General features: G+C 53.1%; 8 protein-coding genes across 8 annotated transcripts; 4 read left to right on the plus strand and 4 right to left on the minus strand.

Annotated features, from left to right (window-relative positions):
* Positions 1-300: 300 nt before the first annotated feature.
* On the plus strand, positions 301-2,288 carry RHO25_003550 (uncharacterized protein; the record flags this gene model as incomplete). The annotated part of the gene is made up of 7 exons (XM_023599049.1): positions 301-484; positions 552-678; positions 743-810; positions 866-936; positions 1,000-1,310; positions 1,366-1,710; positions 1,772-2,288. 7 exons carry the CDS (start codon positions 301-303, stop codon positions 2,286-2,288), a joined length of 1,623 nt encoding a protein of 540 aa, XP_023456011.1.
* Positions 2,289-2,818: 530 nt separating this feature from the next.
* RHO25_003551 (uncharacterized protein) lies at positions 2,819-5,252 on the minus strand (the record flags this gene model as incomplete). Its single annotated transcript, XM_023599050.1, has 2 exons — positions 2,819-4,988; positions 5,053-5,252. 2 exons carry the CDS (start codon positions 5,250-5,252, stop codon positions 2,819-2,821), a joined length of 2,370 nt encoding a protein of 789 aa, XP_023456010.1.
* A 292-nt stretch (positions 5,253-5,544) lies between these two features.
* On the plus strand, positions 5,545-9,769 carry RHO25_003552 (uncharacterized protein; the record flags this gene model as incomplete). The annotated part of the gene is made up of 9 exons (XM_023599051.2): positions 5,545-5,718; positions 5,796-6,105; positions 6,155-6,382; positions 6,441-6,996; positions 7,565-7,939; positions 8,001-8,335; positions 8,403-8,959; positions 9,125-9,316; positions 9,413-9,769. 9 exons carry the CDS (start codon positions 5,545-5,547, stop codon positions 9,767-9,769), a joined length of 3,084 nt encoding a protein of 1,027 aa, XP_023456009.1.
* Positions 9,770-10,902: 1,133 nt separating this feature from the next.
* On the plus strand, positions 10,903-11,804 carry RHO25_003553 (uncharacterized protein; the record flags this gene model as incomplete). The annotated part of the gene is made up of 2 exons (XM_065602413.1): positions 10,903-11,742; positions 11,793-11,804. 2 exons carry the CDS (start codon positions 10,903-10,905, stop codon positions 11,802-11,804), a joined length of 852 nt encoding a protein of 283 aa, XP_065458485.1.
* A 478-nt stretch (positions 11,805-12,282) lies between these two features.
* On the minus strand, positions 12,283-14,053 carry RHO25_003554 (uncharacterized protein; the record flags this gene model as incomplete). Its single annotated transcript, XM_023599053.2, has 4 exons — positions 12,283-12,591; positions 12,651-13,526; positions 13,597-13,657; positions 13,971-14,053. 4 exons carry the CDS (start codon positions 14,051-14,053, stop codon positions 12,283-12,285), a joined length of 1,329 nt encoding a protein of 442 aa, XP_023456267.1.
* A 325-nt stretch (positions 14,054-14,378) lies between these two features.
* Positions 14,379-15,105, plus strand: RPS14 (40S ribosomal protein uS11; the record flags this gene model as incomplete). Its single annotated transcript, XM_023599054.2, has 4 exons — positions 14,379-14,445; positions 14,518-14,590; positions 14,735-14,895; positions 14,954-15,105. 4 exons carry the CDS (start codon positions 14,379-14,381, stop codon positions 15,103-15,105), a joined length of 453 nt encoding a protein of 150 aa, XP_023456004.1.
* Positions 15,106-16,722: 1,617 nt separating this feature from the next.
* RHO25_003556 (uncharacterized protein) lies at positions 16,723-17,591 on the minus strand (the record flags this gene model as incomplete). The annotated part of the gene is made up of 3 exons (XM_023599055.1): positions 16,723-16,779; positions 16,868-17,219; positions 17,287-17,591. The coding sequence occupies 3 exons, from the start codon at positions 17,589-17,591 to the stop codon at positions 16,723-16,725; spliced, it is 714 nt and encodes a 237-aa protein (XP_023456003.1).
* Positions 17,592-18,224: 633 nt separating this feature from the next.
* On the minus strand, positions 18,225-19,190 carry RHO25_003557 (uncharacterized protein; the record flags this gene model as incomplete). Its single annotated transcript, XM_023599056.2, has 3 exons — positions 18,225-18,925; positions 18,979-19,079; positions 19,147-19,190. The coding sequence occupies 3 exons, from the start codon at positions 19,188-19,190 to the stop codon at positions 18,225-18,227; spliced, it is 846 nt and encodes a 281-aa protein (XP_023455331.1).
* Positions 19,191-19,332: the final 142 nt, after the last annotated feature.

The raw sequence follows: 19,332 nt of genomic DNA on the forward strand, positions 1-19,332 counted from the left end.
AAGGACGCTGACCAACATGTCGATGAGCTTTCTTGCACAACTGATCTACCCGGCACCTCCACTACTCAAAGTGTGCGGCTGCAGAGCTGACCACTGACCACACATCGCTGCGGCACCCGCCTGCAGGACTCACCGTGCCGGGCATATGTGTGGCCCGTGCGAGCCGTGTCCGTCCCCACTTCCGTGAACCCTGCCCAGAACACGGTTCTTCCTAGTGCCATGCCAGCACTATGCCTCTGCAGAGGTAGGCATACTGTGATGTAGACGACGCTCCAACTGTCTTGCAGCCCCATTGTCTCCATGGCCTCAACAAATTCGTATCCTGTCATCTCTTCAGAAGTAAATCTTGGCGGGCCGCAATTCCAAGCGAATCGTGCAGCATGGGAGGATCTGCTTTTGAAATTTGAGAGAGCATTGATCGACTCCGTCACAGAGGGAGGGCAACAGTATCTCCTCAGGCATCAACAAAGAGGGCAGCTTCTTGGTCGGTCTCACACGTTGCGAAGTGAATTTACACGATCGACGGCGAGCTGACTTAGAATTGATGGTAGCTCGAGATCGAATAGCGCTTCTCCTAGATCCCGACTCGCCATTTCTGGAGCTCTGTCCTTTTGCTGGGTGGGATCAAGAAGACATTCCGCCTTGTGGCAACCTCATTTCTGGCATTGGCAGTGTTTGGTATGCTCCAGATCATAATTGTTGATCAGACTCTTCGATCTCAGGCTGAAGTTTTGTTCTCCAGCGGGCGACCTGCTCTCATCATCTCCCATATTCCAACCCAGAATGGCGGCTCATGGAGTAAACTCACTGGTGAGGTTGTGGATCATCGAAGGGTTGTCAAGGCGCGACTAATTAGGAATGACAGTACCGAAGCAAAATCGAGTGACCGAAATTGCAAATGAGAACAATTTGCCCATCGTAGCACTCGTGCAATCTGTACGTTGACCCATTTGCTTGAATCGCTTGAAAAGCATAGGGACTGATCAGCAATGACCGTAGGCAGGTGTATTCCTTCCTCATCAATTCGATATCTTCCACAAGGGTGGTCAGCTATTTCGCGACCTCTCTCAACGAAGCCAGAATGGGCAACAGTCTTGCTCTATCGTCTTCGGATCCTCAACTGCGGGCGGTGCTTACCAACCGGCCATGTCAGACTACACTATATTCGTCAAGGGCCAAGCACAAGTTTTTCTGGGTGGTCCTCCACTCGTCAAGATGGCCACAGGCGAGATCGTAGATGCCGAAACTCTTGGTGGGGCGGAAACGCATGCGAGGCTCACTGGGCTGGCTGATCAGATCGCGGTTGATGAGTGAGCATGTCGCTGAATTGCGGCTTTGCATACAAGCTGACACTTGTTCTGCCAGGTTCGATGCCATACGAAAAGCTCGAGAGTGGATGCTCACATTGCCGGAACCTTTCTCCGATCTCTCGACGATCGATGGTCCCTTGCCTCCGCGGTATCCTCCGGAAGAATTGTTGTCTCTGGTAGATCCAGACATCCGCAAACCATTCGATATGACGGAGGTACTGATCAGAATTGTCGATGATTCGCGAATATCCATGTTCAAGCCGAGCTTTGGCTCAAATCTCATCACCGCCTATGCGCAAATAATGGGCCACAATGTTGGGATCGTAGCCAACAGAATTCCTGTCATCAATGGAGACGAGGCTTCCAAAGGCGCACAATTTATTCGCCTTTGCAATCAGTCGTATGTGCAGTCCTAGTGCCCAGGATAGATTGAAGTTCGCTCGAAGCTGACTTTGTCGCAGAAACCTGCCAATACTCTTCCTGCACAATGTCACTGGATTCATGGTCGGAACCAAAGCCGAACATTCTGCCATTATCAAGAAAGGAGCACAGATGGTCTCGGCTGTGAGCTGTTCCAAGGTCCCCCACATCTCCATCATATTGGGCGCCTCTTATGGAGCAGGCAACTATGCCATGTGCGGACGAAGCTACAAGCCACGCTTCATGTTCACTTGGCCGACCGGTCGATGCAGCGTAATGGGTCCAGATCAACTCGCTGGAGTGATGCAAAATATCGAAGCGAACAGTGCCAAGTCGAAGGGCAAAGTGCTCGATCAAGACGCAGTAACAAAGCAAACGGAAGTCTTGAAGCAGACTGTGCTGAGAGACTGTGATCCGTATAGGACGAGCTCCGCGCTACATGATGACGGAGTTATTGATCCTCGGGATACGAGGGATATTGTCGGTATGTGCTTGGAGGTCGTCAAGATTCCAGGCGTTGAGGGCGCAGCGGCACATAGTGTTTTGGCTCGGCTGTAGAGATGTGCATGAATATCACTCAAAGCCTCCAATCAGTTGCCCGTCCCACATTCAGGTGTCAATGTGGCATCGGTCCAAGCGCTGCGATCGCCTGAGAGCTATGATGACACGCGGAAGTCATTTATGCAATGAAAGGTGCGATAGGAGGCAGATGCGCAGAGCTTCTAGACTTCTGACGTACCAAACACATCCCCGGCGACCAGGTGGCCTGTGAGCCTGCCTGTTTCTGCACAGCAAATGTACCTTTCGGGAAAATGCTGGCAGGGAGCATGGCACGACACATTCCCTCCGCGGCCATTTGGGGCGGCGTGCGAGAGGGCTCCGTGGCCAGCGCGGGCGGGGCCAGCGCGGGCGGGGCCAGCGCAGCACGACGACCACCCTCGGTCCGATGTGTAGATTGAACAATCTCAAAGTACGTGTCGACTCGATGCCATTGGAAATTCGTATCGCGACTCAGTGCTGGTGCTTGGAGCGATGGAAATCATGAGTTGTAGAGCGCATCGATCTCACCAGATCCACTTTGCTGAAATCTATTCCACAATACAAAGCGTCGTTCCTTCATTCACGGCGTCCTGTTCCTGTACCTTTGACTGAAACGTGCCATCAACTGCCGCGTTAATGCTGATCTCCATTTTCATAGATTCCACAACGATCAATTTCTCTCCTGCTTTGACGCTGTCGCCATCCTTTTTGAGTACCGAGAGGATCTTGCAGGGCATTGGCGCAGTTACGATTCTCAGCTTCTCTCCTGTACCTCCTTCACTGGCTTCCCGCAAGTGTTCGAAATAAGATAGGACACTGAAGCAGGAGAGATCGACCCAGGTGCCAAGGTGAGGAAGATGGCACATGGCTCTGATTCCAGTTCCCGTATGTGTGATGCTGGAGGAGCTTGTGTCTTCTCGCTCTGTGGCCATCTCGATTGGATAGTTCACACCATTGATGGAGACGCGGAGCGTGGCGTGTAGCCAAGATGCCGCCCCTGATCTGACAGTACGGACAGTAGATGAATTGATCGCGATGCTGTGCGTCACCTCCCCAGGAAGGCTGCCACTTCTCATGGCGTTGCTCAAAGTGTTGTAGATCGCAGCCGCGTTAGCAGGCGACTTGGTGAGGCCGCCTGCTTTGGGAAGAGGCGCTATCAGTCCATCGAAGCGTGCGCCTTTGTCTCGACTTCCCTTGGAGTCCCATGAACAGACAAATGGCTGCATGTTCGCGTCGGCGTCTGGCATGAGAACAATTCTGCGCTGTGCGCGATTGACTCTATCATAGTTCTGATTTCTGAAACCAGATCCGACTTTGGCGAAAGCTCTTCCGGAACTACGTGATTGCGGCAGATATTGCGGCAGCGCACTGAGAATGTATCCCGCGACCAATGGTAGACTGGCGACTAAATGGGCGGCAGCTCGCTGGTTCGACGGAGCCAGCAATGCAGGGAGGTTTTGTGGGATAAATGATGTGGTATAGCCAGGATATGAGAAGCCAGGGTTGAGTAGACATTTCTGGAGAAACTGCTGATTTGTTCTTACACCGATGCAAGCAGTTTCAGCGAGGACCCGAGCCAGTTGGTTTCGTGCCTGTCCTCTCGTCGGTGCCCAGACTACAATTTTGGCGATCATTGGATCGAAGTGGATGGAGATTTGCGATCCGCTTTGGACACCGGTCTCGAAGCGAATGTGTCTAGACTCTGCCTCCGATAGTTTCGCGGGCTGCCAAAGCCTGATGGTGCCCGTCTGCGGAAAGAAGTCTCGGCTGGGATCCTCAGCGCATAGTCGGCATTCGATTGCATGACCTACTTGCTGAATCGCTTGGAGTCGAGGAAGCGACGAGAGGTCTCCACCTGCCGCTACAAATAACTGTAACGATACGATGTCCAACCTGGTGACCTCCTCGGTAATGGGATGCTCGACCTGTAAACGGGTGTTCACTTCGAGGAAGTAAAATTTCCCAGTCTGCACGTCAAAAACGAATTCCACGGTACCAGCGTTCTCGTAGCCGAGTAGTTTCGCTACGCGGACGGCGGCTTCACTCATTTCTTGGCGCTTGGCGGCATCGAGCCACGGCGAAGGCGTCTCTTCGATCACTTTCTGGTGACGTCGCTGAACTGAGCACTCCCGTTCCCCGAGACTGTACACATTGCCATGCTTATCGCCGATGATTTGAATCTCAATGTGCTTGCCCGCTTCGATATACTTCTCCAGAATACAGTCGCTGGAACCAAAGAATCGGGCAGCTTCAGATTGGGCTGTGCGAAGTTCTCCAGGAAATGCGGACGCTTCGCGGACAATGCGCATGCCCTTTCCTCCGCCACCTGCTGAAGCCTTCAACATGACGGGATACCCCATCTCGTCCGCGAATCGCTGAAGGTCGTCGACATTTTGACTTGCTCCGAAGGCACCGGGTATCAACGGCACTCTAGAATCATGTTCCCGCAAATAGGCTTTTGCTGATCTTTTGTCGCCCAACGTGGACATCGCATGGGAGCTTGGCCCTATGAATGCAATCCCTGCCTCCCGTACAGCAGTTGCAAAGGCCGCATTCTCGCTGAGGTATCCGTAACCTGGGTGAACAGCGTCCGCTCCAGTACTGAGCGCAGTCTGAATCAAAAGGCTGATGTTGAGGTATGGATTGCCACCTTTCTGATCGATTGCTCCCAGTCCGATGGCCTCGTCAGCTTCGAGAATGTGTTTGGAAGTCGCATCCCTAAGCAAAGACGGTCAGCAGTAGTCAACGTAGGACTATGCATTCCTTGAAATCAATTACACACTCGTCGACATATACGGCGATCGTTGTCACGCCGAGCTTCCGACAAGTTTCAGCTATTCGACATGCTATCTCTCCACGATTTGTTATCAACACTCGTCGGATCCTTCGTTGTTCATCGTCATCGAGGGGGATAGGCGCAATGTATAGTGCAGCCGGCTCGGTCGACGAGATCGCCAGGCCTGAAGTTTTCGACATTGCCATTCGATTGTGTGTGTATGATAACTCTTTGACGATAGTACTGAACAGATCGAAGGCTGGCGTAGTACAGGTGTGTTCAATGCCGTACATACCAAAACCTACAACCCTGAGCGTGGCACACGGAATTGCCGTTTTTGGCTAGAAACGCGGTCCGTGTGGGGACGGTCGGAGACGGCCCCAGAATGTGAGTTACTCTGGGCTTCGATCTTGGCAACGCGTCGGCAGCCAGCATGTAGATGACTTGGACATCGTGGGCGAACACCTCTGCCGACTACCAGAAGCGACCGCTTGAACAATGTCGAAACGCACACGGATACCGTATGCAGAGCCACTATGGCTCAGCCGCGGCACTTCGCCGTTCTACAACGAGTCGCATCGACATTTGCAACGGGAGGTTCGCAAATACGTCGATGGCCATTTACTTCCGTTCGCGGATCAATGGGAGACTGAAGGTGTTGTACCAAAAGAGGTGAGTACTTCGCGGCGCCAAAGATCCCAGATTTCTTGCTCTCAGTCGAAAATGGACGCTGAATTTTTCTTCGACAGGTCATCGCGGAGCATTCGCGATTGGGTTATCAAGCAGCAGCAGTATACCCTCTCGCAAGGGCGCAGCTCAATGGCCAGCGTCTGCCTGGCGATATCGATCCAGAGCACTGGGATGGTTTCCATGATCTGGTTGTGATAGACGAGATAGCACGAATAGGCTATCTCGGTGTTATCTGGGCGCTGACTTGTGGTAACTCCATTGGAGCCCCTCCGCTCGTGGTATATGGTAATGAAGAGCAGAAGCGGAAGTACTTGCCGTCAGTCCTGAGTGGGAGCACGAGGTTTTGTCTCGCCGTGACGGAGCCAGATGGTCAGTTAGACGGTGCATATACACCAACAAATGCTGACATTTGGCGCAGCTGGATCCGATGTTGCAGGCATTACCACTACCGCGGTCCGTCAGGGTGACAAATACATTGTCAATGGCGCCAAGAAATGGATAACAAATGGGTCGTTCGCGGACTACTGTACTGCTGCGGTGCGCACTGGTGGACCAGGCAAGGATGGAGTGTCTGCGTTGATCATTCCGTTGACTGCGCGAGGCGTGACGCGTAAGAAAATCAACAATTCTGGCGTTCTTTCGAGTGGTGAGTGGGCTGTCTTGGAGTATCGCGCGCACCAGATACTGATGGCGTATCATCGCAGCCTCCACATACATCGAATTCGATGACGTTGAAGTGCCAGTGGAGAACTTGTTGGGTCAAGAGAATCGCGGATTTGGGATCATCATGTCCAACTTCAACCACGAACGGTTGTGGCTAGGCGCCACGAGTCTGCGGCTCGCGCGGTGTTGTATTGAAGATGCCTATCAGTACGCAGCGGTACGTGAGACATTCGGAAAGCCACTGCTGGACAATCAGATGATCCGGAGCAAGTTCAGTGCGAGCGGGAGAAAGGTGGAGTCGGCACATGCTCTCATGGAGCAGCTGGTATATCTCAATTCGGAAGCCCAGCGCAAAGGCGTAGACGCGCAGCTTGGAGGGCAGTTCGCGAACTTCAAAGTGCTGGCAGCACAGACGCTGGAGTTCGTGAACAGGGAGGCCCAACAAACCATGGGCGGTCTGGGCTATTCCAAAGGAGGTCGGGGAGGACGCGTGGAACAGATCAGCCGAGACGTGCGCGTCATGGTGGTCGGCGGTGGTAGTGAAGAGATTCTGGCGGATTTGGCCATTGTGCAAGAGGTTCGTGGATTGAGTAAGTTGTGAGTGAGTGCAGTTTGGTGGAAGAAGAGCAATGCTCGGATAAGGGATGGAATGGCCCGTTCCGTTCTCAATGAAGGTTGATGGGGCGGGTCGTGAATTAATTGACGACCTCAAGACCACTTCAGCTCCCACTTCTGTCTTTCGTCCTCGCCCAACACAACACGGATGTGATATATGAAAACGCATTCTAGCCCCGTGGAGACCATTCTTCGAAACTCTGATTCTTCAGTTCTTCTCCTCCTTCTGTTCCAGCTAACGCCTCGATTGCCGTATGTCCAGGCCTCTGACGTGACTGGACGTGGCAATGCGGCTGTGGCAAACAACCAGCGCTACCCCACCTCTGCCTCCGCCATACTAGATCTGTGAAGCCTCGCAACAGCCTGGCCACTCTGTCTTCACTTCTGCCGTTCGAACATGTCGCGTAACGGCGAGCCGGAGGCTAAGCGTGTTCGCCAAGCATGTCTGAACTGCAGGTGTGTCAGAATCCCCTCACCGGGCACGACAGATGCAGCCATGTCAACGGTGAAGGTTGAGGCTACGAGGATATTGTATTGATGATGATAACAGGAGGAAGAAAACACGCTGCCCGGGTGAGCGCCCGGCGTGTGCATTCTGCGTGCGGCTAGGTCAGGCATGTCGCTACGCAGATGCGCCATCTGCCGCAACCATCTCCGTGCAACATGCTGTGGAAAAGGACTTCGCTGCAGCACATTCGTCCCTTAATACTGGCAGCTCCTTCCAAGCCATAAGTTTCCCGTCCGCTATTGGAGAGTCGAGTACGCCTTTTGCCTACGGCAATGGACAGTGGGAAGGCGATCCCGAGGAAACCGAACGCCCCATGCCGGTGCCACAGCGTTTGCCGCAGGCAATGGAGTCATCAAGTCCGATCTTGCATACTGTCTCTCGTGATATTGCCAACCAAGCGGCGGACCGCGCCACACGGTGAGGCCATCTTGTTTCTGAATCTCGAAGGCATCGCGCGTGACTAATGGATGGCGTGCAGCTTCGAAGAACGACCACCGGAACATGTCATTGCCAAACTAACAGACGTGTACTTCTCGAATTGCCAAAACCAGCCATATTGCTTGTTCCACGAGGCTAACATGCGTCGACGGCTTCAGATCGGCGATCTGCCAGAACATCTGCTGCTTGCATTCGCTGCAACTGCTGCACGTTATAGCCGAGACGATTATTTCAAACCGGACCCACTGGTGGCGGTCGCAAGCTATGCAAAGAAGTCATGGGCTATCCTCAAGAACCGAGTGCTTGACGGCGATCCTTGCACCGATCTTGACAGTGTGCAAGCCCCAGTCCTGCTTGCGATCATAGACTTCGTTGGTAAGTCCCGGACTTTAGATGTTCAAGGCTTGTGCACCAGCATTTGAGCTGACAGTCTGGCTTTTAGCTGGCCGACCGCGACAGGGCTGGGTCAAAACTGGCTTGGCCATTCGGTTTGTGCAAGATCTGAAGCTCAACGCAGAGCCTGACGCATCCATACCAGTCTGGCAGCAAGAAGAACGCCGGCGAGTCTTCTGGTCGGTATATTTATTGGATAGCTTCTTCGCTTGCGGTCGGAGTTGGCCCGTCTCTATTGTCGACTCTGACTGCACCGTCAGACTCCCCTGTGTTGAGGAATCGTTCCGTTTGGGATCACATCGAAATGATGCGCCTACCTTGGCTGTCTTGGACAAACCATGGCAGTCAGAGACAGCACAGTCACTCGACAACTTTGCCATCTCGGCACTCACGGCTTCATTGCTCGGGCGTACCGTGAAGATTTCGTCCTTGGAGGACATCCCCACAGTGCCATGCTGGGATCCACAGAGCGGATTCGCGAAGCTCAGTAGTCTGCTCATGAGTTTTGAAAGCAGACATGCCACAGGGTCCGAGAACCCGACTCAACACATCAACGAGCTCTATGGCACTTACGAAGGCTATGACCGGCAGCGAGTCGGTTCCTTCGTATGGGCCCGAAGTCTGTACCACTTTTGTGGTGCCCTACTTTATCGGCCTAGTCACTTATACAATCATCGTTGGCGCTGGGGCAACATTTTTCCCCCAAGCTTTGCCAGAGATGGTTTGGATCGCTGCCAACGGCACTGTGCGCAGCTTACTGACGTTCTGAAGACAGTGCAACACACCGGATGTTGCGCTCGTGGAAGCTCACTAGGTTACATTGCAGCTTGCATTGCTTCTATTCACAAGTTGTTCCTGCACTCACCAGATGAGAACACAGTGACCAAGGCAGCTGAAGGTTTGGAGACATGCCTGAAGTTCTTGGAGCACTCTCATCAGAATTGGGCCCATCTCAAGCCAATGGTAAGCGACTCACCCGAGCTCACAACTTGCACACTCCCTTCATGTCCCGCACGTTGATTCACATGCGTCATCGATTTGTGCTGAGCGGTAAGACAGAAACTGGCTATCAACGAGTTCAACATCGACCCAGCACTCGCGCGACTTCTTGTTGATTCGACACTCCCCGCGACGATCGAAATGGACAAAGCTCAGCGCGACATCCTTGAATTTGTGCTCGACTACGTATGGCTGAGTGATGTCACCCGTGCACCTGCTTCGGCGATACCTCCATCTGACTCCAGTCTCAACCAAGGAGACTGGAATTCTTTGCTGAACTTTGACGGGCTTCTGTCACCTGTGAACTTCGTAGGCGGAGATCTCAGCCCGGAAATGTCACAACACCGCAGTCAGGAGGGACTTGACGACACAGCGGGTTTGCTTTCTGGACATGATCAAATCACAATGGCTTGCTAGCATTCTGCTGCAGGCATTGAGGACCACCGTCTGTGTCGGAGCAGCAACAATGACGCAGATTCTTGGCAGGAGCGGACTTGACTGCAGCTCTTGCATTTCAGACCGATGCGGTCTCTAATTTCCGCTCCAGTGTTAGTCAACGTGGTCGATCCACCTACGTTTGTGCACCATGCTGTCCTCAACACACCCGGAGCGCCAGGACCGACATCATCAGATTGTTGTGCAAGCGGGCTATTGTTGCCGCGCCTTGAGGCCCATACCTGTTGGTTTTTTGCTCCACACGGTATGATCTGCTTTGCTGTGCGGCTGAGACAGCTTCAAGATCGCTATGTTCGTGTGGTGAAATCCACGTCACAAGCTCAGTCCAGAACTTTCGATAGAAAGCCATCGCTGACTGTAAACGAGCACAATACAAGTTCTGATCAGCCTGGCGGAAGTGCAGTCCGGCCACGTTGAGAACAGAGAGGAATTATAAGGCGGGATGCGCGGCTCGCTCAGCTGACCGGGCGGCCTCTAATACTTACGCCAGCTCAACGTGACAAAGACAGCCCATTGGGCGCCAGAACATCCAATGCGTCAAACCTGCATGACGATGCCAGCGCGCTCCTCTGCACAGCTGTGAACGATGATTCTTCATAAGCCGTGTCCATCCGTGCAGGCAGCAGGGCGGAAAGTGCGTTGGCAGGGCTGTACGCAGGGTCACTGGCGACAATAAGCATAAATCAACCACGATCTCGCATGTTCGAAACGTGGAACCAACCACATGGTGTACCTTCAGAGATCTGCAGCCGCAATGAGCAGCATTCATGAATGGCGGTTCATAAAAATACCAGGTCCAGGTTTCCAGCGCCTCACCGCTCAAGGGCTGTGCCGCCTCATTCTATAGATCTGCTCTTTCGAAAGCTATCGCGAACCGCTGCAGGATCACCTCGGTCGCCTCATTCCAGACTGCCTCCTGCTTGCTCCTTGGTGCCCCGCAATGCATTGGCACTCTTACATAGGTCTGTCCCGTGCTACCAGAGCTCGATTGATCCATAGCTCATCGATGGGAAGAACTCTGAAGTACGTTTCAACTGAGTGCGCCATTGCTCCTTACTGAGATGTCTTAGCGAAGCACCTGACCCACAAGCGCCATGCAACTGGTAACCACAGGAGTGGAAGGTCTCTCGGAGGATGCCATCACAATCTCACCACGGCTGGAGTCCGTGAGCAGGACGACACGTTCCTTTTTTGGGTACATGGCATGCCGGGAAACGATGACCTACTCGGGCGAGGCGGAAACGTCGAAGAAACAGTTGACACGTCTCAAACGGGACAGACAAGAAAACCCCATTGCGTTCTGGGTCAGTGAGGACCTGCAATGGGACCCTCACGTGCAGCCCAAGACGAGCCAGAAGGATGCCAGATTTCCAGAGGAGAGCAACAGTCCCTCAAGCACGGCATCACGTCCTAGGATTGGGAGAAAGGCCCAGTTGGCGCACCAATGGCGCGTGTTTGTGCACTCAGCCCCTGCTGATCTTGGAGGGATTGCCATGGCCTTGACGAGCGTATTCTTTCGGAGACGCCTTCTCCTTCTGCCGCTCTTCGTGTGCATAGCCGCCGGGCCCGTCGACGACACTTGGCCCGGAGCTCATGGTCTTCCCCCAGCGGATACTACAGAACAGGGCTTACTATGGCTGTGGCGTCTCCTGCGTCCTCTACTGCCACTTCCGATCAACATCGCCGGACTGATCTGGTCCGGGGTCCTGCTCATGAGACGCGTCAAAGCCAAAGCACCTTGCGGGAAATTCTCCATGCTTTTCTTCTTCATCACTATCAGCGGTCCGGTCACCTTGGCCATTTGCTATGGAATTTCCACACCCGATGACCGCGACCTGGCAGTGATGACATCCATCTGCCTGTTCTTTGCATATCCTTTCGCGACCCATCTCGGATGCCTTTTGGTCCACAATGTCCGCATCTACACAGTCTATGTGCTGGCACTTGTGCTGACCTGCATGTTGGTCTTACCAACGCTTGAAAGGCGTATCCATGATGGAGAAGCACGTCGATTGCTCAATGTGCTCCGATCTCCACTGTTCGTCCTTCTAGCGTTTCTTGGGTTCCAGATGGCACATCTTTGTGTTTTACAGAACCCTCTCCGCGATTGCTCTCTGCGCAGTCCCTTGCGGGGCCTTCGAGGCGCTGTACGGCAAGACTGTCGGCCTTTGATGGGAAGCGAGCAAGACGACATCGCCAGCGAAGACATATTGCTGGATGACCGATCGCACGCTTGATTTTCTTTTGGAGTTTGCGAATCTGGCCATGGCACCAGAAGGATCTTGCCATGTCTTTTGAATGATCTGTTTCATTTGCTAGGCGTTGACGGCGATTGTTCACTGTAGCGTCCGTAATCACGGAGCCAAGATATATATCTCTGCACCACTAGTGCGGCTGTGGTAGATACGACGATGGGCTGTGCGCAAAACGCAGCCTTCTTTCCGTGTACATTCATTGGGTCGTGCCTGTGCCGTTCATTCTCCACACTCCTTCCTCGCCCTCCTCTCTTTGAGATTGGCCTCAATAGTCTTGATCATTTCGTTACCCACTTTCGTCGCATCCGCCACTCTCGGTCTGAAGTACTTCTGAATACGTTCAAACTTCTCCCGATAGCCATCCATGTGCCCCAACTGCACGCGTTCGGACCAGTCTCTCGCCGCAAACGTGAATTCCAGATCATCGGCACGGAACGAGACGTCATTGAGAGCGGTCGAAATGCATTCGGACAGCAAAGCAGGAGAGCGGTAGACGTATTCTGTGATGCCGAGCCAGAGGCGGAAAAGCTAGACTGACAGTCAGCAAAAGCCAAACACGCATCTACCAGGAGCAATAGTATCCTCACCGGCGTCGAGCAAATCATGTGATCATACGGCACGATCCCCAATTTCCACCAACAGTCAACAATCGCCAACAAACTCAAATGGTTGTTCTTGACGCGTTGCTGCGGCTTGTCGCCCAAGGAGAATTTGTCCAATAGCTCATCTTCCAGCAGCAATTCTTCCTTGTCCTCTCCCTTTGGATGTCCGCTCTCTGCACCGAACACCGCGTCTCGGGCCGCATAAATTCTGTTTTCGAATTCTTCTTTCTGATTTGATAGCATGAGCTTGTACAATTCAGTCACGCTTTCGGCGTACTGAGCGATTTGCGCTTTAGCCCAAGGATTCAAAATCGCGAGGCCGGCGTAGACGTGCCATTTGTTACTGTAGATTCGCATCATGAGGTTGATTTTGACATTTTCGATGCCGCCAATGTAGCGGGGGACTTCCCAGGGGAATTGGTCGTTGGCTTGCCATGCCGTTCCCATGGATAGGAAGGCGAGATGCGTGACGGCTTGGGTATCGGCTGTAATGCGATCATGCTTCTCGGCGGAGAGGGGAACAAAGGTGGATTCGAAGCAGGAGAGGATGCGCTCGACGAGGGCGACTGATTTGTCGCTAGCGCGGTGGTTGATGATGACGAGAGGCTGGCCTTTGGGATCAACGCCGGGGCCGTGTAGAGAGTGGCAGGAGACGATCTCAACATCGGAGGGCAGGTGTCGTTCAAAGGCGGCGATTTCTGGGGCCTTGGTCGAGGTCTGCCCGCCGACAATGGCTCCCATGCGGGTGCTGGGACCGTACTTCGCTACGATAGCATCGATGTTCTTGGCTTCGACGCTGTACATGATCCAGTCACTGCTGCGGGAGACGAGGTGACCATCTGGAAGGATTGTGACATTGCTCTGGAGGATACGCGTTCAGCGAATGCTTCTCTTGCTGTATTTTTCGGAGACTATATAGGTGGTGTCCTACTCTGCTGGCGAACTCGGCCTTAAGGGCTTCGTACTTTTCGGGAACATCGCAGGCGTGGACTCTGGTTGCTATCAGTAGCTGGAGATGACCTGGTAGCATGTTAGCTGCGTGTTCCTCGAGTGGTAGCAAGGCGAGCAGGTGTAGATGCGGTGCTGCGTTTCAGACAAAATTGTTAAGGTAGCTGAGATTTTACATCATTGACGATCGCCGGGTCACAGCGCGCCATGACGACGCAAAGTGGTGCCCGGCGAGCATACTCGAGCCAAATGCACTCAAGTCATCATTGCAGAGGGAGAAGGAGGGGAATTGGCGGAGGTTGCGCTTACCATTGATGTGTTCCACTCCAAGCAGGCCGTAGAAGAGGCTGCACTCACTTCCACCCAGCGTCTGCAATCCTCCTCGCGTACATCTTTCCCATGTCGCCCATGCCAATGATGCCTACGACGGCGTCCCCCATGTCGGCGGCTGGCGTGCTGTGATCCGGTGAAAGTGAAGGAAAGTCTGCTTCAGCCTTCGGGCGGCACAGTCATGACTCTTCCGAGCTCACAAGAAGGTGGCTGTGGAAGGAAGTCGGCGCGAGAAGAGGAATGTTGCGGTGGAGAAGGTGAGGGAGATTTGCAGTCAAGAAAAAGAGCTGTCCGGCGCGCGTGGAACGAGCCGCGGGGATCGGGCTTGGCGCAAATTTAGCTCCGACAAGCCCACCAATTTCGACGTCTCAAGACGCACGACACTTCTGCTGTTGCTTCTCCAGCGTCAGGACAAGACAGACACATCCAGCAAAAATGGCACCAAAGAAGGCAGCACCGCGTGTGCAGGAAAATGTTCAGCTCGGCCCACAGGTCCGCGAGGGTCAGTTGCTCCCATCAGCGCCGCAACCAGCGCACGCGACATTGGAAACAGCAATACTGATGGAATGAACAGGCGAGCTCGTCTTCGGCGTCGCACGTATCTTCGCCTCCTTCAACGACACCTTCGTCCACGTCACCGATCTTTCGTACGTTTGATCCTCCCAAAATCAGCGACTCGCGACAATCCTGGAAGCGCAAAAGAGACAGAAACGTCCGCTCGAGGGATTGGCCGGGCTGCATTGTACAAAACTTTTTCTGCATGGTTCATAGGCTAACCTGGGTGATTCCAGTGGCCGCGAAACCATCAGCCGTGTCACCGGTGGTATGAAGGTCAAGGCCGACCGTGACGAGTCCTCTCCATACGCTGCCATGTTGGCTGCCCAGGACGTCGCTACCCGCTGCAAGGAGTTGGGCATCACTGCCCTCCACGTCAAGATCCGCGCTACCGGTGGTAAGTCGAAATGGAATCATACTAGATACCTGCACAGCATGGCTAACAGTCACCTCAGGCAACGGTACCAAGACCCCAGGTCCAGGTGCCCAGTCCGCTCTTCGTGCCCTCGCCCGTTCTGGCATGAAGATCGGCCGTATTGAGGATGTCACCCCAACCCCATCCGACTCTACTCGGAGAAAGGGTGGTCGCCGTGGTCGTCGTCTGTGAGCGCTTTGCATATTATTTGCATGCGATCTCGCAGCTCTTGCATGGGACATGGCTACGAGCATCATGAACAGAAAAAGGCCCATTTGCTGGATGTGACGCTATCGCGGAGGACGGCATTAATCGCCTGGTCTCCATGTGTGATTTCCATAGTCACGCATTATGAAAGCAATACCTGATTCTGGCGAATTTGTCATTCTCTCTCAACTTCCCGCAGATTTTTGCTTCTGTCAACACAAAGCGCTTTGCGCAGAGAAAAGACGCTCGCAGCGCGTCAATTGCACAAATTGCGTTCTGCGACACTGACATTGCTCACAGTTTCCACATTTCAACCTCACAAGAATACATGAACGCCAAACAGCTTAAATCAAGATCGAAACTTTTCATCAACTAAAATCATGTATTTTTCGTTCCCGAAGTCAGCGCCGTTGTGATCCTACTGCTTCTCAATTCGTCGATCTCTCGATCTCCCAACTCGGCTCAAGCCCAATGCACTCGTTTCCCATGACTCGCCCGACGTCTAGACCGGCTGCTCTCCCTGAAAGACAAACAAGTCAGCATACACGCACACTTACAAGACCTCCCGCAAAGAAAAAAAAGGATTTAACTTACCCGACCATCCCCAAACTCTCCATCTCCCTTCCCACACCCCACAGATACAACTTCCTGCCACACTTGGGACACCTCGCACTGGTGACATCCGACCAGTTCGGATGTGCGTCTCGGGAGAAAGACGTTTTGGCAATGGGTTCACGACCTGTGTAGCGGACTCCGTAGGTTCGACATTTGGGAGTGAAGCCTCGGCCTGGGTTGGCGGGACAGCGGGTTTGGATGTTGCCTGTGTAGCCGCAGCGGCAGGGGACGGAGTAGATGAGACACATTTTTGGTCTCTGCTTGTTTTGGGGCTCCTGGGGATAGGAGTATGAGGGAGGAGAGTGGAAGTGTGTTCTCTTGTGAGTATTGCTGAGGTGTCGTAGCTTGTCGATATGGGGTTCTTGAGAAGATTTGCCTGGATGGACTGGCTGTGAACTGATCCGGATGTGTTGTCTCTTCTCTTCCTCAGGGCTGTGGTGGCGGCGATGAAGATCGAAAGATCAGGCGAGAGGATGCGATACTTGTATCATGCTGCGTGTTGTCTTTGACCGTGTACCATACGTCCGGCGGCGAAGCCGCAGCCACAGATGGACATATGGAAGATGTCTTGGGCGTGGCCAGCTTTTAACATGGTATGTATCCTGAAACTGTTTGTCAGATGGAAGACTGTGGTGAATGATGGTTGGACTCATAGCTTGTGAGGATTCGAACCTGCTCCTTGTGACAAGTGCGGTGGATTGAGAATCAGGAGTCGGAAGACGAGAGCATGTGATGAGACTCGACTATGCTTGATGGAAGGTACACAGCATACCGCTTTGAATAGCATATGCTACTACTATGGAGACGGAGTGGTGAATAACAGGATCTGCTGTTGCATCAAGCATGTGCACCTCCAATTCTTTCCACTGACTCGTGCATGCGATGAGAAGGAGTGAGAGAAAAGCACGTGCATGACCATAAGACAACCTCATGTGCGCTGCTCGCATCTCCACAGTACCTCGTGCGTGTCTCACTCCGCCTCGATCTCTAAGAGACAGTCACCTCCGCATTTCCAGCACTATTGTATCCTTCCGTAGCGAAGATCTGTCACATTCCCAGTCGTCAGTCACAAGTTCTTCACATCCCCATGATCCGAACACCAAGCATGAAGCATATGGCACGAGCAACTCACCTGATAATCATGGGCACCCAACTGCAGACCTGCCGCCTCCCATGCTTCAAAATGCGCGCCAACATCCACAGATCCGCTTGACCGCTTGCTTTGCCTGACAGAAATGTACTGCTGAAACGTCTGCGTCCCATCGATCGATGGAGCATTTGTGCGAGTATTCTGGCAGAGTTGGTAAGAAGAGCCATCGATGGTCACAGAACCTTTTGGTTGAGAGGAAGAGGCACAAGGGTTATATTCCCCAATGTTTTCGAGAATGTAGTACTCGACCAAAGGGCTGCGAGTCCAGCCGTAAACAGTCAGGTAAGCGTTGCCGTTGTTCTGAGGGTTGAAGGATGCGTCGAAGGAAACGGTTCTGGGCTCGTGTCAATATCATTGTTCATCGATGTTGGATGCGCTGGGTTTGTAGAAAGGAGTGTCACCTCGCAGATCCAGTCTGATATCCCTTGCCGCCAACGAAGTTTCCATTGCCGGACCATTCGACGCTATAGGAGCCCCCGGCGCCGTTGCTGTAGACATGGTTGCCGCTGCCGTCACTCCACCAGCTATAGTACCAGCCATTGTTGGTTCCCGTGCCTGATGGGATGCCTTGGCGCTTGAAGAGGAGTGGAACATCGGCATCTGTGGCGTTGACGATTTCGTTGGTATCGAAGGCCGAGTCGAATGGCATGGCTGAGCTACCAATGGCAGCAAAGGCCGCGAGAACTATGTTGGAGAGTGAAGGCATTTTGTGAGATCTCAAGTCCGGTGATTTGTTATCTGTCTGCTTGTTTCGTTGTGATGCTGAAGCTGGGTACCTCACAATGCAGAATAGCCTGGCTGTCCTTATATCTTTTCGCCTCCTCTACAGTCGCTCGCTGTGCGATCTGGCTCCAAACAAGACCATCTCGCGGACGAAAACGCACCTGGTAAAGTGTCTTGGCCAGATGATAAGTGGTGTGGCTCTTCGATCATCGTGCAACAGCTCTCTGGGCAGTATGTGGTTGACCATTTTGACTTAGTTCGGCACCTTGGCTGTTTATTCTGCTACTTTGTGTGAGACTTGTGCCCGACACATCCTAGAAATTTGCTTGTGGTTGGCTTGCTGAACTACGAGGCTGCAGGAGGTGGGTATGGTTGCACTCTTGGCGAACTCGGCTCTGTCTATGCTATACACCTCGCTTGTCAGCTGAAACAACATATACTTGAATGTGACCCACATGATGGAATCTTGACCTTCTGTTTGGGTACGCTGTGGGTTCTGCTTTGCTGGCACGAGTTCATGTTCCAGAGCGACCAGAATGGCCTTTTTTCAGAGATTTGAAAAGTTGAAGATGTTTGCATGTTAGCTTTTGAACGTTGATTCATAATAATACATCATCTAGCAGTTGCGACCGCCAGTAACGCTGATGGTCTGTCCTGTCACGTAGCTGAACAGCGGACTGCACACAGCCATGACTGCGCTTGCAGCTTCAGTGGCTGTTCCGGGCCTTCGCAAAGGGATATCGGCATGAGCCGCTGAGCCAGCAGCATCCTTTTGCTTCTGCGGAATACCGAGGGCAACCTTCTCTCCATCTGGGGTCGTCACGAAAGCTCCTTCCTCTTTAGCCGCAGTGAGACGGGTCATGATGTGTCCGAAAGCGATGGTATTGCAGCGGACGCCGAAGTTTGGACCCCACTCCTTCGCAATGGCCTTGGTCAAGCCTGTAACACCAGCCTTCGCGAATGCGTAGTTGGCCTGCCCGGCGTTTCCGTGGATGCCTGAAGTCGACGAGATGTTGACGATGCTGCGTGGCTCGCCGTCCTTGACACGGAAGTATGGTGCAGCAGTTCGGATGAGCTTGAATGGAGCTGTACCGTGCAGGTTCACAATCGTGTCCCATTGCTTGTCCGTCGTCTTGTGGATCACGCCATCCCATGTGAATCCGGCATTGTTGACGATGATGTGGATCTTTCCGCCGCCAAACTCAGCCGACTTCTTCACGAGCTCCTTGATGTAATCGTCGCTGAGGATATCGCCGGGTACGTTGATCGCTCGTCCGCCGCTCTTGTTGATCGCATCGGCTACTGCTTGTCCCTTCTCTGCCATACTCGTCAGCTATACTCTCGGATCCTTGGGCCGTTGAAGTACGCACTGCCGTCAATGTCTGAAACGACAACATTCGCTCCCTCGTTTGCAAAGAGTCTCGCGGCTTCAGCACCAATACCTTGGCCAGATCCTGTGATGATTGCGGTCCTGGAGTAGAGTCAGACTCTGTTCAGACGGAAATATTCAGGCAACGCCTTGAATCATCTATACTTACTGTCCCTTGAACATTCCACTTGGATAGTTAAGTTGAGGTGCCATTTTTGCTGTATATGGTCGAGGTGTATGCGTAGAGGATGAAGGATGAGATAGAGTGGGAAATGGTCTTACCGGCAAAGGCTACATATTCTACACGCACTCGGTACAGCTCGTCTCGCGTGGGTTGACAGCTGCAGAACAACCT

The sequence above is a fragment of the Cercospora beticola genome, chromosome 2, assembly GCF_033473495.1.
Source record: "Cercospora beticola chromosome 2, complete sequence".
Taxonomy (NCBI): domain Eukaryota; kingdom Fungi; phylum Ascomycota; class Dothideomycetes; order Mycosphaerellales; family Mycosphaerellaceae; genus Cercospora; species Cercospora beticola.